Source organism: Podarcis erhardii (assembly GCF_964252035.2).
Source record: "Podarcis erhardii genome assembly, chromosome: 4".
In the NCBI taxonomy this organism is placed as follows: domain Eukaryota; kingdom Metazoa; phylum Chordata; class Lepidosauria; order Squamata; family Lacertidae; genus Podarcis; species Podarcis erhardii.
In genome coordinates this window covers 77,030,100-77,046,111 of record NC_138508.1, presented here as the reverse complement: position 1 = coordinate 77,046,111, position 16,012 = coordinate 77,030,100, and the positions used below count along the sequence as shown (strand labels likewise).

Genomic DNA, 16,012 nt, shown 5'->3' with positions numbered 1-16,012 from the left:
GGGTTGCTTGTCTGTCACCTCCTGTGACTGGTCCTTCAAAAATCGAAAGAGGTATACATTTGCACAACTGCAGTAGACTTTGTATTGACACAGGGATTGAAAAAAAATTGCATAAGAACACCACATGCAACCAATCAAGAACACCCTCAACATAAATCAGGTGGAAAGTAGGCTTATCTGAGATTATAAATTACGGGACAGTGAACCTAGCAGGCAGTGACCATGGTGAGGAACAAGCAATGGAAGACATAAAGAAAACCCCAGGTCCATCTATATGGGACAAGATTAGTGGTCAAATTAATACACATTATTACCATCTGAACACAGTAGCTAAAGTCACCCTATGTGTCTTACCCTTTACATTTAAAAAGTTATTCCCTTTCAGAGGCACATGATTGTCCCAAAGGTCATAATGGATATCTCTTATTTTGCAAGCTACCATTCCCTCATTTCTGCAATAGTATTCTGGAAAATAGAATGGGAATGTATTCCCAGCCATGTCTTACTCCATTAAGTTAAGTTCACATAGAGACTTATACCAGTTAAATAATGATATGCAAGGTTGGTGATTACCGACATATGAGCTGCATAAAATAGAAAACAAAGAAAAACCTCTTAAAACAGCCATTTTAGCATACCTTTAGTACTGAAGAGATTATCTCTGAAGGTGCATTTTCCAAAATCATATTCCGTCGCCTTTCCACTTGAACATCTGCATAACTGAACATTATTATTTTCTCTGGAGATCTACCTTCCATTCCACTATTCTGAAAGCACTATTAAATGCAACTGGCAGTTTATTACATGATTAACTCCAGAAATTATTTGCAGTTAAAATCCACAGGTCATATAATCCAAATGTGTATAATAATGTAATGAATTACATTTTATGTTTAGCTTCTGCCCAATTTTACCCGGTTTTCAAAACAAAAAGAAAACATTATCTGTAATCATATAATTACTTGAGGCTAGGTTCCATGGCTTTACACATGATGCTCTTCATACATACTTGGAAAAAGTTCACGTGTAAACATGTATTTGCAACCTTGTATACAATTTTGGTACATGTACTCATGATTAGCCTTGTCCCTACCACAGCCCAAGTACAGGTTAGCAATTGCAGAAAGGCTAATGTACAATGCATGAAATTGTTCTACCTCCCAAACTAGCAGGTATATTCCGAGTATTTCTCTAGAGTCCAATTAGCATGCCAATACAGAATTAATGCATGCCAATACAGAATTAATGTTTGTAACAAAATATTGGGCTCTTTCCAACAAAGTCATCTTGTCCATATAAAGTCTTCTGCTTGCACAACTGAACTTCCCCTCTGTCTCCACTTCCCGCGTCCATCCTTGGAACAGATTTGGAGGGTACACAGGGGGGGAGAAAATCCAATTTTCAAGCAGAAGTCCTTGCATGAAAGGGACAATTTGGCTGGATAACAATTGATTGTATCGTAAAGCATATGCCTTATTTCCAGACAAGAGTGTTCATCAATGAAGCAAGTACCTCAGCAAGATGGCCTTAGTCTAATTACAGTGATACCTTGGTTCTCGAATTTAATACGTCCCGGAAGTCCGTTCGACTCCCGAAATGGTTCGAAAACCAAGACACGGCTTCTGATTGGCTGCAGGAGCTTCCTGTACTCAATCGGAAGCCGTGGAAGCCGGGTCGGACGTTCAGCTTCCGAAAAACGTTCGCAAACCGAACACTCAAGTGTTGGGGAGCCGATTTCTTCGGGAGCCAAGTCGTTCAACTACCAAGGTACCACTGTACTCCCTGTGACCCATGAGTAGTTTTATTCCATTGCACCCAGCATGCTCAAAATCTCTAAGACTGCCCTTAAAAGTTAGATTAACTACCACAGAACCAAACTAGGGCCCTGATGAATTATACATTTCCTCAAAGGCATGTAAGAAATGTTGTGGTGGCTGCTTGTAATGCAACCGTATGCAGATTTCTCTGTGGAGCAAGACATTTGTGCGACATTATCTCGCGAGGCGGCACTGGCAATGTTCATCTTTGCAGACTAAGAAAAAGACGAGGGTGGCATGCTACAGAGTTGGCCAATCAACACACTGGTCAGCTTCACACCGCCTTTGCTGTAGCAAGGTTGTGTTATATATGCAGTCCCCTCACAAATGTCTTTGTATGTGGCATTTAAAGCTAGCACGGTAGAAAGAATGAGTTTATTCTTGCACTAAGCTCAGTAAGAAATTCCCCCTGGCTCATAACATATTGGACGTTCCTTTTCAATTTGACAGGAAAATAAGGAGCAGTGGTTATCCTATGTGCGTCTCTTAACCAAGCTTTTGTTTGCTCTTGTCCTGCAATGAAGACTCTACCGATCGGCACAACAGCAACGTCACTCAATTTCTCCATACCTTACTACCGTGTGGGTGCATACGATGAATTCTGGTTTGGAGTTCCACTGGTGATAGGTGATATAATAGTGTGTTTGCAACCAGATCCACTGCTGTCCTTTGGTCAGAAACCGGTAGCAGCAAGACTTCCCTTTGCCAAACTGCATCACTGTTTGTGGACACACACAAAATGCACACTGCATCAAAGATTTCAGGATCTGGAAAACATCCTTTCAAAAAAAAAAGATTTTAGCTGATCTACATGCAGCTTTCTTAAGAGGGGCTTCGGAAACTTCACTTTGGTACAGGACACAGCAGCAAGAATGCATGTGGGAGCACGTTTTCTATTGGTTAGAATTACACTAGTTGCTAAACAAAAAATGTACCATTTAGGGTATGTGATTAAATCCTCCAAGATGCTGATCGGAGAACAGAATTTTGCTACAAACGCTATAAAATGGATTCATTCCTAAATTATTCATAGGTATATTAAGTGAGAATACTGAAGGATATTTGAAGAAATAAAAAGAGAATAGAATTTGGAATCCTGTATAACTGATAATTCACTTAAGAAAGAGTTAAAGGAATTAAGGCATTTTAGTACTTCTGCAGTGGAAATTCCATTCTTGTACAGTAACAATGAGAGAGAAACAAACAAAATACATATAAAATGTACTAGTTAAAATGTGTTATATTTTGCTTGCTACTTAGCAATGAGGTGCTAAGATGGACAAACAGAGCACGTATGGAATCACAGTGTTTAGAGATATCTCAAAGGTCCAACTTTTGCAGATTCAGAAGATCCACTATACAGTATTCCTGATAAGTGCCTCCACTTAAAAACCTCTGATGCATGTTTGTTGGGTTGTCAAACAGCATGTGCCATCAATAAGTTCTTAATGCTTAGACGAAACCCTTCTTTTGAAATCTGAAGCCGTTGGTTTGGTCCTAGGCTATGGAGCAACAGCAAACAAATTGGGTCCATCACCTATGTGATAGCCCATCAAATATGGGGAAAAGGAGAAACGGGTTATACACGACAGCTTCCCAATACACCTGTAGGTTTAGCACTGTTTACTCTCCAGCTGACATGGATCCATTCAGGCAGATACAACACAAATCTGGGTCAACCCAAGGATGTTGAACAAATATGAATTTGGAAAGTGCCAGAGCTGAAGACCCTTTTCTTCACTGTGGCACATAATAATAGTAATAATAATGTCATGTCACAACCTAAGTGAGAGATACAAAGGTTGCAGCAGCATGATGGAGGAGGCTGGTCTATTATGGTGGCAATTTTTCATCTGCCCTTAGCCAGCCCCCAGTCCCCCGCTTGCTCTTTATACTTATAACCAGCCCATGGGATGGTCCTGGCTGTCAGCTTCACCCTTCTTAGTCTCAGTTATAGTTGTAGAACTCAGCAGAGAAGAGGATGGGGACAAATGTAGATTAAGTTGGCTCCATCTGCCATTGGCTTTGGCCCCTCTTGCCAATGATGGCCACTCTGCCTTTTGCCCTACAAGTCCCAATGGGCATCAGACACCACTGATGGTTTATTCAGACAGGACTGAAGTGTCTTATTAATGGAAGAAGTTAACAAAAGAACATGATTTAATATTTAAAGACTTTGAACTTTCTATGACAGCGTAGCTTAAATTAATTTTGCTGGACTCATCGGCACCATGTCTGTGATCAAATGTATTCAAGATATACTGGCTTGTCTTATGCCAGATTAATCTCATTTTACACCAATCAGTCATGATCTGACTGATGAACTTAACTTTGTATTCTGCACCAGAAGGCTGAAAATTAATTTTGAACAGCGCCATTCATGTGAGTAGCAGGACACTTACAGACAAACAACAGACATGGCAAGCAATATCAGATCTGATTTGTGTTGAGTCGTTCGAGGTTTTAATTTAATGCTTCAGCTTCGCCTAATTAGCAGTTGTTGAGTAGTATTGGATATTTGTACTATTTTGACAACTCCGCCTCCCAAGAGTTCATATCCAATGAGGAGTTAAGCAAGTCAATCCACATGAAGAATAAAATGTAGACAAATCAGTTTGCATTACACAAATGGCTAGCCTCAAATGACTACTTATTATTTATAATAATGCTGTATTAGTATTATGTATTTATTTATATCCTGCCTTTTTCCCTGATAGGGACTCATAATACTCTCTGAACTCTAGAATATGGGCATTTAAGTATTAAATTAAATTAGGGCCCTCCAGATATTGTTGGATTCCAACCCGCATCAGCCCTAGTCAAACATCAAATATGGCGGATGCTGGGTAGTCCACCAAGATCTGGAAGTCCACATCTTACCCATCTCTACTGTAAAACCTAAACCAAAAATAAATATAATTCACTAACAGGTTTACTAGTATCACCAGCAGGCTCTCTCTTTGTGTGTGTGGGGAGAAGGAGGGGGAGCTCCATTGCTAAAACCAATGGTTTAGTTGAGTTGGGTGCAACCCAATGTCTTCAGATTTTTATTTCTATCTTTGCTATCACACGGAAACAAACTGAATTCCCCTTACTGTAGGTAATGTCATACTCACAGTGTTCGTGGCACCGTGCCAAGAGCTGAAGGTCATCTATATGATAGTAATCATATCCAGAAGTTCCCAGAACTTCAAAAGGCAAATATCCTATAATCGGTGGTGCTCTGTATCATGGTAAAAAGCAAATGATTTTATTAAACCATTAAAAATATCATCAGCAGTGCTCAACCCTTATTCTCTCTGCCCACCCCAAAAACTCTGGAAGTGACTCCACCTAGGCACTAAAACAATAAGCAGAGCAACAGACTATTTGGGATTGCTTCGTATTGCTGGAACTCAGCAAGGAGGGAAAACCTCATGTGCACAACTCACCATTTTTTAAAAAATAAAGTGCTTAAAATAAACAAAGGAAAGCAGAAAGGTAGAACGAAAGGTAGAAATAAAGCAGGAAGGTTTACACAAGTTCACTCTGTAGAGCAACAGGACTGGTTAATTCACAACTGTGCACAGTATGTTGACAGACCTCCAAATATGTCTCTCAGCGATAGGAACAAACATTCTCCAGGTTGTTGCTGTTTTTTAAGTCACTGGTTTAGATTGAGATGCCATGTAGCAATAAAAACTTCCAAGCGCTGCTACAGTGGCTTGGGGGAAATGTTGCAATGAGTTTCTAAAGTGTTTCCACTTTAAAAAAGTAAAAGGTAAAGGACCCCTGACAGTTAAGTCCAGTCACAGACGACTCTGGAGTTGCGGCACTCATCTCACTTTACAGGCCAAGGGAGCTGGTGTTTGTCCGCAGACAGTTTTTTTGGGTCATGTGGCCAGCATGACAAGACCACTTCTGGCGATGCAGAGCAGCGCAAGAAAACACTGTTTTCCTTTCCGCCGGAGCAGTACCTATTTATCTACTTGCACTTTTTGGCGTGCTAGGTTGGCAGGAGCAGGGACCGAGCAATGGGAGCTCACCCCGTCGCAGGGATTTGAACCACGGACCTTTTGATCGGCAAGCCCAAGAGGCTCAGTGGTTTAGACCACAGGGCCACCCACGTCCCTTGTTTCTACCTTAAAATCCATTAAAGCAATATAACTCTTCATAATTGTAAGTAATAACAAGGGGACAGGGTACACGGAAAAATAGGTGAAACTAACCACGTTTACCTCAGATGTATGGACAGCAAGATGCATGGTACTGCACATTAAAAATGGAAACATGAAGACAGAAGATGACAGTATTTTTTTTCCTTTAGTACTATGGGGTTGTTGTTTTTTTGCCTGGTCTGGATTTTGTTGCTTGTCAAGTCTGTTAGTTTAACTATATTATTGGGAGAGATCCAACACAACTATATGGAACACATTTTGGGGGCACGCAGAAGGCTGGATGGTGCAGAAAAGAAATCTGAAGTCACACTGTGCAATCAGGCAGATGTTGTCATAGGTCACCCATTGCATAAATATATTGTGTCTGAATCATTCTCACACTTTTGAACACTGCCCCGTAATCCTCTGATGAAGGACAATTAAGTAACTTCAAATAAATATGATAAATAAACAGTAGTAAATTGTCTAAGAAAACATAAAGTATAGTCGTCTTCTTTTTTTTAACCAACCTGTGATCCAGAAACAAAAATTTCCATTCCAAACTGTGTCTTGAAGTGAATTCCTCTAAAGGTTCTTCAACGATGCACATTTCCTGTATTAGAATAAAATTCTGAGGGACTGTAGTACCTTTATCACCATTTAATTTGCTTTTTCCCCCTTAAATGTTAGTGAACAACATGTGAAAGGAATAGAAAAGAAAAATTAAATATCTCTGTCTAATAGCTAAATATCAACTCCGTCCAGTTTATTAGTTTTAACTGGTGCTGGGCTACTTATTCTGGACCTAATGACAAAAGAGATGAAATGTTTTCATTCCTACAGTTCAGCCTGGATAGCTCAGTTAGTAAGAACATGGTGCTGATAACACCAAGGTTGTAGGTTTGATCCCTGTATGGGACAGCTGCATATTCGTGTGTTGCAGGGGGTTGGACTAGTTGATCCTCAGGTCCCTTCCAACTCTACATTTCTATTATTCTATTAATTGTTTTGGAAAATTTTACAGCTAGATGGATACTGATGAAGACGACCTCTTTCTGTTGAGTGGAGTCCACTCCAGCTAAAATGAAATAAAAACTTACTTAACGCAGAGTCTGACATTGTTGAGAGTCCCTAGACCCAGCAATTTTTGGCATACGTATTTGGAGACTGAACATGAGGATGACAAATCCTATGATAAGCACTCCTAAACGTTACTCCTGAGGCAGAGATCACTCCCCACAGGGAGGCTTGCTCTTGAAGCAATGTAATATGTGCATTGGCCCATTCTATTCCACGAAGAAAGCCCCTCAGATTGCTTTTGCAGACATGAGACAACAACTGCATTCCATCCCTAGTTCCGCATACACGGGCAGATGTTTTAGATAAGTATCAAATTGACCAGGCTCAGATTATCAGCTGACTTACCAGCAGCAGAGGGATGGGGTGGTGGCGGCAATCTCAGAGAGGTATTTCTAACAACTTATTTACTTAGAACATTTATATCCTCCCTTTCCGGGCTCTGGCCCAACGATACCTGATTTTAGCTTCAGCAAGATGCCTGCATTATTATCTGCAAGATGCCTGCTGGCAGTTGACTTGAAAAGTTGCATGCATTGCCTCACGGAGCCTCAAGGTGCTCCCCTGCTGCTTTTTGTACCGATTTACCTTCAGAAATATTGAACACCTTACCGATGGCCATTCCATTATGCCAAGGTACCATGTATGTCCCTGCTCTGCAAGCCATGGCTTTAGGAGGAGCCTCCATATACGTAGAGAGGAGGCTCCGCCTATCCCTAATGCCTTGTACACACCCATGAGTGGGAAGATAAGGGACTGAAAGGGCTGATACGACTACAAAGACTTTTAACAGACTCTAAGACATACACACTTGCCTTTAGAAACTGAGGTGTTGCCAGTCGAACAGTAGCGACAAAGCAGACTTGTTTTCCTAGTGGTGTTCTGTAACCTCTTGGAACAGCACCATCAAAGCCATTACAAGCAGATATAGGCACTGGATAAGAAAAGTGCGAGACAAAGAGTTGTGCCTTTTAGTGTATTTAGCTCCCACTGTTTTATACATATAGAAATGCGCTGATACTAGGTATCACTCAGAGAGGTATGTGTCTGGGCAGTGCTTTTAAGGTTATGTATGTGTATATGTATGTATTATTTTTTTTAAGGAATTAGCTGAATGAAAAGAAAATGAAGTCACAACTTAAAGTCAAGCCAGAAAGTAAGCTGGAGGGTATTCAACACTAAGCTTTACTCAGTGTAGGCTTTCTGTAATTAAGGGCCCGAACGTATAGTCTTCATTCATTCATTTCAATGGGTCTACTCTTGAGTGAACCTTAGTTGACTACCCCCTCCCTGCCAATAAATTGTGTCTTTAAAAATTGGTCATTGCTGAACAGCAGTATGGCAGATGGGCTGGAGAACGATGTCAAGTGAGAAGCAATAGGTGGGAGGAGATGCTGAACCCCCTCAAGATAGATGGGAGGGGTTGGGATAGATAGAAGTAGCAAGAAGAGATGGAGATCACTATTCCCCTCAAACTCAGTTTACCCCCCAGGAAAATCTCTCCTAGCTTTACAGGTTTTCAGCACAGCAGAGATTTGAAATGTGTGACCATGACGTCTCATTCCACTCTTGGAGAAGCTTCCACTTCCCTATTAGCGAAATGTGTCACTTTCAGTGCTGTGGAATATGATTCTGTTTTTCCTGGTCTATCCAATTCTGGCTGATATTTACCTCCTTTATTACAGGCTAGTTGTGTGCAGATATATTTTCTGCCCTGCCCATGAGTATTGAAATATGCAATCTGCTACCTACGCTCTGAGTTGTACACTTCTGGAAAAAGCACAGCATGAGATTCTGGCTGCTAGCCTGAAACCAAAAGGTTATATAAAAAAACCCCCTAGAGGATATAGTTTTTAAAACACTTGTTTTCATGTCGAAATTATATTCCATTTGTTTCCGCGCTGAATTCAGCATCTATTTCATCAAATAACAGTACCTGTCTATTATTTCACATCTTAATTCATTTTGCCATGTTCCTAAGACTGAAGAAAAAAGGCTCAATTCACAGAGACACGCAGCCAAACAGATATCGCTTCTCATGCAGAAATGCATCTGCATAAAAAATGCTGTTGCATCACCACTGTGCCCATTTTCACTTGTGCATCACAAAGATGCTTTTAAACATTTATGTAATGGCTAAAAGGGGCTTCTGCATTGGTGTGCGTCTGATAAGATGGTCCTTTTATATTGGTAAATTCAGATTCATATGAAACTAAGAAAAAAGAATGCTTCACCACAATTTTTTTTTTTTTAATGCTGCTAGTTATATGATCTGACACCAACCAGTTATGCAGGGTTTATACAGTCTTGCGGACTGTGGAATTGTGAGTTCTAACAAGCACAGTGTGAATACAATATGACCATTTGAGCTAATATCATCAACTTTTTAAACATTACTCCTAGAATGAATTCAGGCAAACAACTGAAGTGAAATCCAAGAAATAGTTGGAAGCAATTAAACAAATTATTACTTTCGTTATTATATTGCCACAAAGCAGCCTTTTAGTGCATATTAGAAATACAAAGCTGTTTTCCATTCAGTAAGAACATTCTACTGTATGAACACACAGTGTTGGGGAAGTGGGGCAGGGATATGGAATATGATATTTACGCCACTTCCGCTCTAACCCTATAACAGTCCGTTTTAATAAACCACAGCTCCTCAGTATGCCAAGGATCACTGTGAATTGGTTCTGGTTTACAAAACAGCTGCCTCTGGTTATTTGTAAATTGCTTGGCATGTGTTTTCTTTTTAATGCTGTCTGCATACCTACCTCAATATTTTTCTGAAGCAACTGGGATGTCCCAGACTATATATGCATACCTGTAACATTCCTTCCTTAATTTTAAAATATTATCTCAGTAATTGGTGGATGCAAACTGCTAAGCACTAGAAAGAAGACAGAATTATTTGGATCCAGACGGAGAGATATCTCCCACTCCCTCTCCCTCTCCCTCTCTCTCTCTGTGTGTGTGTGTGTATAAGGAGCTTTCCATAGGTGTTGCCAATGAGAGATGCTGGTGCCAACACACATCTCCATTGTGAAGCTCATCCAATACCTACTGAACTGGCATGGGAATAAGGGTGCCTCTGGGTCACAAGGTGCTACCAGTTGCTCAATACTACAGCTGGATTGTAAAGAATTGTACAGAGACAATAGGCAAGAAGAAGAAGAAAATGCATGAAAGTGAGCAACAGGGACAGCTCATCCTAATAGTACCATGCCCTGCTAGGCTGCAATCCCCTACCTTTATAGCACCAGCTGCTTACGTCTACGCAAACATTATGCTAAAGAGAGGGAAATAACCATAAACTATCCTAAAGCACAGGTTAATAAGGAATTTTTGCAAAGTTAATCTAGCTTGCAGTAAAGAATACTTTGATAGGGTGGAATTTTTTACTTGCTACGTAAACTACAACTGACCAAGACAAGGGACCGAATCCTGCATAGTATAGAACTTCCAACACTGCAACTCTATGTTTCTATGATGCCCATCAACAGAGGAGCTGAAACCATTCCTAACTGAATGCAGCAACATTTTAAATTCTCTCAATGGGGCTTTCTAGAGAATGCTAAGCCTCACCTTAGACTTTGTGCTAACATTCATTTTCAGCAACATTAGAGAAATGTCTCGTGCAATGGAGTGCGCATTCAAGTGTGGAAAGGAAAGACTGGCTGTGGGGAAGAAAGATATGCTATTGCTGGCTTTTAAAAATGTGGCTAGCTGCATGCTCCAGCTTAAGATAAGGGGAATGAATAATTTCCAGACCATTAAAAAGAACCCCAAATAAAGCTAAATAAAATGGCTGAGCACTGCTGTGGTTCTGCAGTAACCAATATAGTGTCCTCCAGATGTTGAGTGCATCTCTCTTTTTATATATATATATAATTTTTTTTAAAGATTTTAAAGGTTACAAAAAAAACAAGGAAAAGAAATATATATATAACAATCAAAAAATAAAAATAAAAAAACAATACATATAGAAACACATCATCAAAAAACAGAAAAAAGAAAAAAGAAAAAAGAAACAAGTCATACCTTTAAATCACTTACTTACATTCACGTATTTCCTTGACCTCCTCACGCCTCCCATTTTTGTATTCTAATTCAGTTAGATATTCCAGCAAATCCTTCCAACTTTGTTTTTATCCTAATAGTTTATCTTAATATACTATAATTTTACATTCTCTCTTTCACCAATTCATTTTTACTTATTCCTTTATATCTTTTCTGCTAAAACCACATATTTTTTCCCCCCAACATCTTTCTAACCTTCCTCAGATGTTGAGTTCATCTCTCATCATCCCTGAGCACAGAACATGCTGGCTGGGGCTGATAGGACTTGGAGTTCCTCAACATCTGGAGGGCACCGTGTTGGCTATGTCTGCAGTGGATGATCAGCTTTGCTGCTGTTTGGTGCAAGAAAATAAATCATTGGATAAGTGCTCCTGCACAGCGGCTACATGTGAACATGCAGCACCAAGAGATTTTAAAATTAAACAACAACCACCAAAATGGCCCAGGCACAGGTTGGGGGAATTGTGTTGCTCACCACTAGTTATAACACAGGAAATAAGAAATGCCTCTGATATCTGCACAACCATATTACTACACACATCACACTAGCAATTAATGTGCTATGTGGAAGGACTACTTCATTTTACTAGAATGAAAATGTTACGACTATATTCCACGGAAATGTTATGTACTTGCAACAGAGGTGAATCTTTGAAGGATGGTGCATAGATGGACCTTCCACAAGTAAGCGTAAAACAGTCACATTCGTTACACAAGAAAATGGATCAAGTGCTCTGGGTTTGCTTAGAACTGCAGCTTTGCAGTCTAGTCATAACCATATTTACTCATAAGTAAATCCCACCTGGTTCAATGCTTGGTATTGTGGTCTAAGCAACTGGTTGTTGTCATTCTGTCTGAAACTGCTCTGTTAATGTTGGAAATGTGCATGCACACACACAGAGAACGCTCAACCCCCTATATACATTTATTTAGTCACTGGTTCTAGTTACAGAATAGCTGAGACTTACCATGACTGTAAGACAGAAAGTTCCCTACAAATTTTATATATTCGTATGTTGGATATTCCTTTGGGTTCAGACTTCCCCTCAGAAGATGACAGCAAAATTCCAAATCTTCGTCAGCTGGAATTTTAAAAAAACACATGTCAAAAAAGTTAAAATAAATATTATTTGTAAACTAAACGCAATGAGATTCACATAACGAGGCAAATGGAAGAACCACAATGAATTCAACAATGCTGTCTGTAGTCACAAAGGCCCACAGTCTGCTGGATGAATCTCTGCATAAACCTAGGCTGCTCAGAACTATAAATAGGTATTTCTCATGCATACTTAAAGCCAGGGATTGAGCTTGACTCTTAATCCCATTTTTCAGTACCATTCCATGAAATAAATCACGCAAGCTTAATATACGTATATGTGATTGCAAACAATCCAATGCAAAAAATCAACTTCACATTGCAATTTTAATTGTCTTTTCCTTTTCCTACATAACAAAATTATTCTTTCTTTGTTTATTCTGGGGGGGAAATCTTTTTTAATTAAAACAGTTTCTTACACTGCAGCAAAATAAGAAGAGTATCTGGTGGCACCATGCATCTGATGACGTAGGTTGTAGACTATGGAAGCTTATACCATTATAATTTTGCTAGTCTTTAAAACAGGTTAACCATAGATAGAATTGATTAAAATGAATCTATCTTATTAACTAGTAATCCCTGATCCTTCTCCCATGCCCGCCCTTTTAATAGTTCAAAGCACTGTGATTTTAAAACCAATATGCAAAAAATTCCACAAGTTCTCATGTATAATAATAAAAATAATAATTTATGAACAGATGACTACAACAGGATCTGATTAAAGTCTCCTTAAATGTATATCCAACTAAAATAACAATCCCCTTAAGATTCAACAATGTATTATTAACATAGCTGCGAACAGTCCCATTTTTTAGTACAATAAGCACGATTATTCTAGATATTATATTGCATAGAAGAAGAATTCTCTATGGACTGGTTCCCTTAGCTTCAAAACAAAAAATATAATACATGAACTATTCTTTCCCAAAAACATATGTAATGTCATTGCAAGCAAAGCATTCTTTAAAGTGTACTGTACAGACCCTAAAGAGATAAATAAATCTCAGAGCCGATGGGTGGGATCCAACTAATATGTCAGGGCAAGGATTTATGCTTGTGCAGCAGAACTTCCCCTCCTCTCCTCTCCTTGTGCACCCCCTAAATCTGTTCTAGGGATTCCTGCAACAATCCACAGCAGATCTGAGCAGGGTGAGGGGCACACACAGGGGAGGGAGGAGGTGAGGAAAGTTCTGTTGCACTAGCATAAATCCGTGCACTGACCAAACCTATTAGTTGGATACTATTAAAGGTAAAGGGACCCCTGATCATTAGGTCCAGTCGTAACCGACTCTGGGGTTGCAGCACTCAACTCACTTTATTGGCCGAGGGAGCCGGTGTACAGCTTCCGGGTCATGTGGCCAGCATGACTAAGCTGCTTCTGGCGAACCAGAGCAGCGCACGGAAATGCCGTTTACCTTCCCGCCGGAGCGGTATCTATTTATCTACTTGCACTTTGACATGCTTTCGAACTGCTAGGTTGGCAGGAGCAGGGACCGAGCAACGGGAGCTCACTCCGTCGCGGGGATTCGAACCGCCGACCTTCTGATTGGCAAGTCCTAGGCTCTGTGGTTTAACCCACAGCGCCACCCATGTCCCTGGATACTAATACTGCCCTGTTAATTTTTGTCCCATGAACACAGTAGAAGTAATACTCACATTTTAAGTACTCTGATGAGACAGTATCCATCAGTAGCATATGAGATGATAATATTTTATAAATGTCTGAATGTTCTTGCTCTGGGAGGAAATTCAACAGGTTCTGATCCATCACGTCAGACTGTAAGTAACAAAAGTGTCCATTACAGAAATGACCAAAATATGGTATTCCTATTCTTTGCCATCACTTCACAATTAAAAAAATAAATAAATGCAAATCTACAAAAACCATGCAGTACATTTTGGCCTGAAAATCCCATGGAACTCGGGAGAGCTCTTTTCTGAGTTGGTATGTATAAGTCTGCATTCTCAAATGTTATGTTCCAGGATTTTACATTAGCTGTACTCACAGCCAGATCCCTTTGTTGCGTGCGAGGAACTCTCATTCAGAGATCCTCAATATGGAACCACAAGAGCTACTCACGGGTAAATGTCCAAGAAGAGGTGTGATGCTGTCAGAAACATACACAATGCTTCCATCTGTTGTAACAGCTATTACAAATCCATCTAATGCCTGGTAGAAAGAAGAAGAAAGAAACAGAATGGGTGGGAGCATTGTTAGGTGAAAACTGGGGGTTCAAACCTTTCAGATGAATCCTTTTACACAGAATATTTCCTTATTTCAACTTTGTAGCTCTACAGAAGCTCTCGGAGATCAGACAGGATTTGTTTTGTCTCCTAAGAGCCTGGGTTTAATTGCCCTTCAGCACTTGAAGCTGTTGCAAATGGAGCTGGTCTGTCTGGTCGCACAGCTACACACTTGACTCTCAAGAAAAGAAAAGAAATATGTTGAAGAAAAGTTAAGGGAAAGGGTGCTATTTATACTAAGAACCAAATGAAATTTTATCACTGGTAGCTTTATCTTTCTCCCCTCCTCTTTTTTCCTTACCTCTGTGTTCCCAATATTTTTTTGCATTTTTGAACTGCTTCTGCCACTACCACAACTAAACCCTTAACTTAAAAAAAAATATAGAAAGAAAAAATTCCAGTCAGAATCTGTGGGATGCACAAAAGTGGCTCAAGAAATTAATTTGATGCAACCTCTGGACACTTACTGCCTGCATTTGTAGAGCTCCTCATTACAGCTAAAGAGTGTTTCATTACATCATTTACTCATTCCCTAATTGACTATAACCAAAAAAATCTACGTAACAACTTAGGGCTCCTTCCTCAACCACCCTCAACCATTCTTTTGTATCACTTTTTTCCAAGTTTTTCTTTGCAGCCGTAAATGCTCACTTCTCCCAGAACTGAAGGTGAAGTGCCTTTGACAGCTACATTAATTAAGCTCATGGTCCACATTTGGCTAGAACACATTTTTCTACTCTTGAAATACTTAAATCTTGAGAAAAAAGAATCCTCCAGAGATAGCTGTCTTGAGCGCGTTACAGTGGAGATTTGTTTGAGTAAATGGTTTATTTATCTTTAATACATTATACATTTTGCAGATGGGTTCTCATTAGGATTTTATGGAAGAATCTGATCAATGTATCCAAACATGAGACTATTTTTACTTCTTTGTTTGCAAACAGTTTGTGCAACAGAAGGATGGCCCACTTTTCTGCAAAAACTCTGCTGAAACTGCCTCGTTCGTACAAAAGCAAGCTGGTTACAGCTGTGAGCCAAGCTGTGAGCCAAGCAGAAATTCAGCAGGTGAAGCCTTTTTTTGTCAAACAAACATAGTGATGGAGAAAATTCGCTTAAACACAGAAGAGCAATTCCAGAAAACGTTAGAAACTAATAATATCATCGTAAGAGAATTCAAGGCAATTCAGTTCACTGCTATCAATACACTCATACCCCAGGATGGAACATTCAGTTTTATAATTTCACTTGTATTTCATATGTAGACCACACAACAAAGACTGGCTCAAGACTGCAGTATCTCAAGAACCGCCTCTCCCCATATGAACTGACCTAGACCCTATGATCGTCAGCTGAGGCCCTTCTTCATGTGCTTCCTCCACAAGAGGTCTGGAGGGCAGCAACACGAGAACGGGCCTCTTCTGTGGTAGCTCCCTGCTTATGGAATGTCCAGGGAGGCTCATATCTTTGTTACATATCTTTAGGCACCAGGCAAAAACACTCCTCTTCAACCAGGTCCTTGGCTAATTGATCCATCTATGGACTTTTATACTGGGTGGTGG

At 39.9% G+C, this 16,012-nt stretch overlaps 1 protein-coding gene across 4 annotated transcripts in view; it reads right to left on the bottom strand.

Moving 5' to 3' along the window:
• The window catches only part of NPAS2 (neuronal PAS domain protein 2), a 100,670-nt gene that overhangs the window by 15,028 nt on the left and 69,630 nt on the right, over nt 1–16,012 (bottom strand). For all 4 annotated transcript variants that reach the window (XM_081857894.1, XM_081857895.1, XM_081857892.1 and 1 more), the window contains 8 exons: nt 14,290–14,379; nt 13,866–13,986; nt 12,079–12,192; nt 7,846–7,964; nt 6,484–6,566; nt 4,934–5,040; nt 2,388–2,535; nt 639–720 (listed from right to left, as the gene is read on the bottom strand). In XM_081857894.1, the coding sequence (XP_081714020.1) occupies nt 639–720; nt 2,388–2,535; nt 4,934–5,040; nt 6,484–6,566; nt 7,846–7,964; nt 12,079–12,192; nt 13,866–13,986; nt 14,290–14,379 (864 nt within the window). The remainder of the gene's footprint in view (nt 1–638; nt 721–2,387; nt 2,536–4,933; nt 5,041–6,483; nt 6,567–7,845; nt 7,965–12,078; nt 12,193–13,865; nt 13,987–14,289; nt 14,380–16,012) is intronic.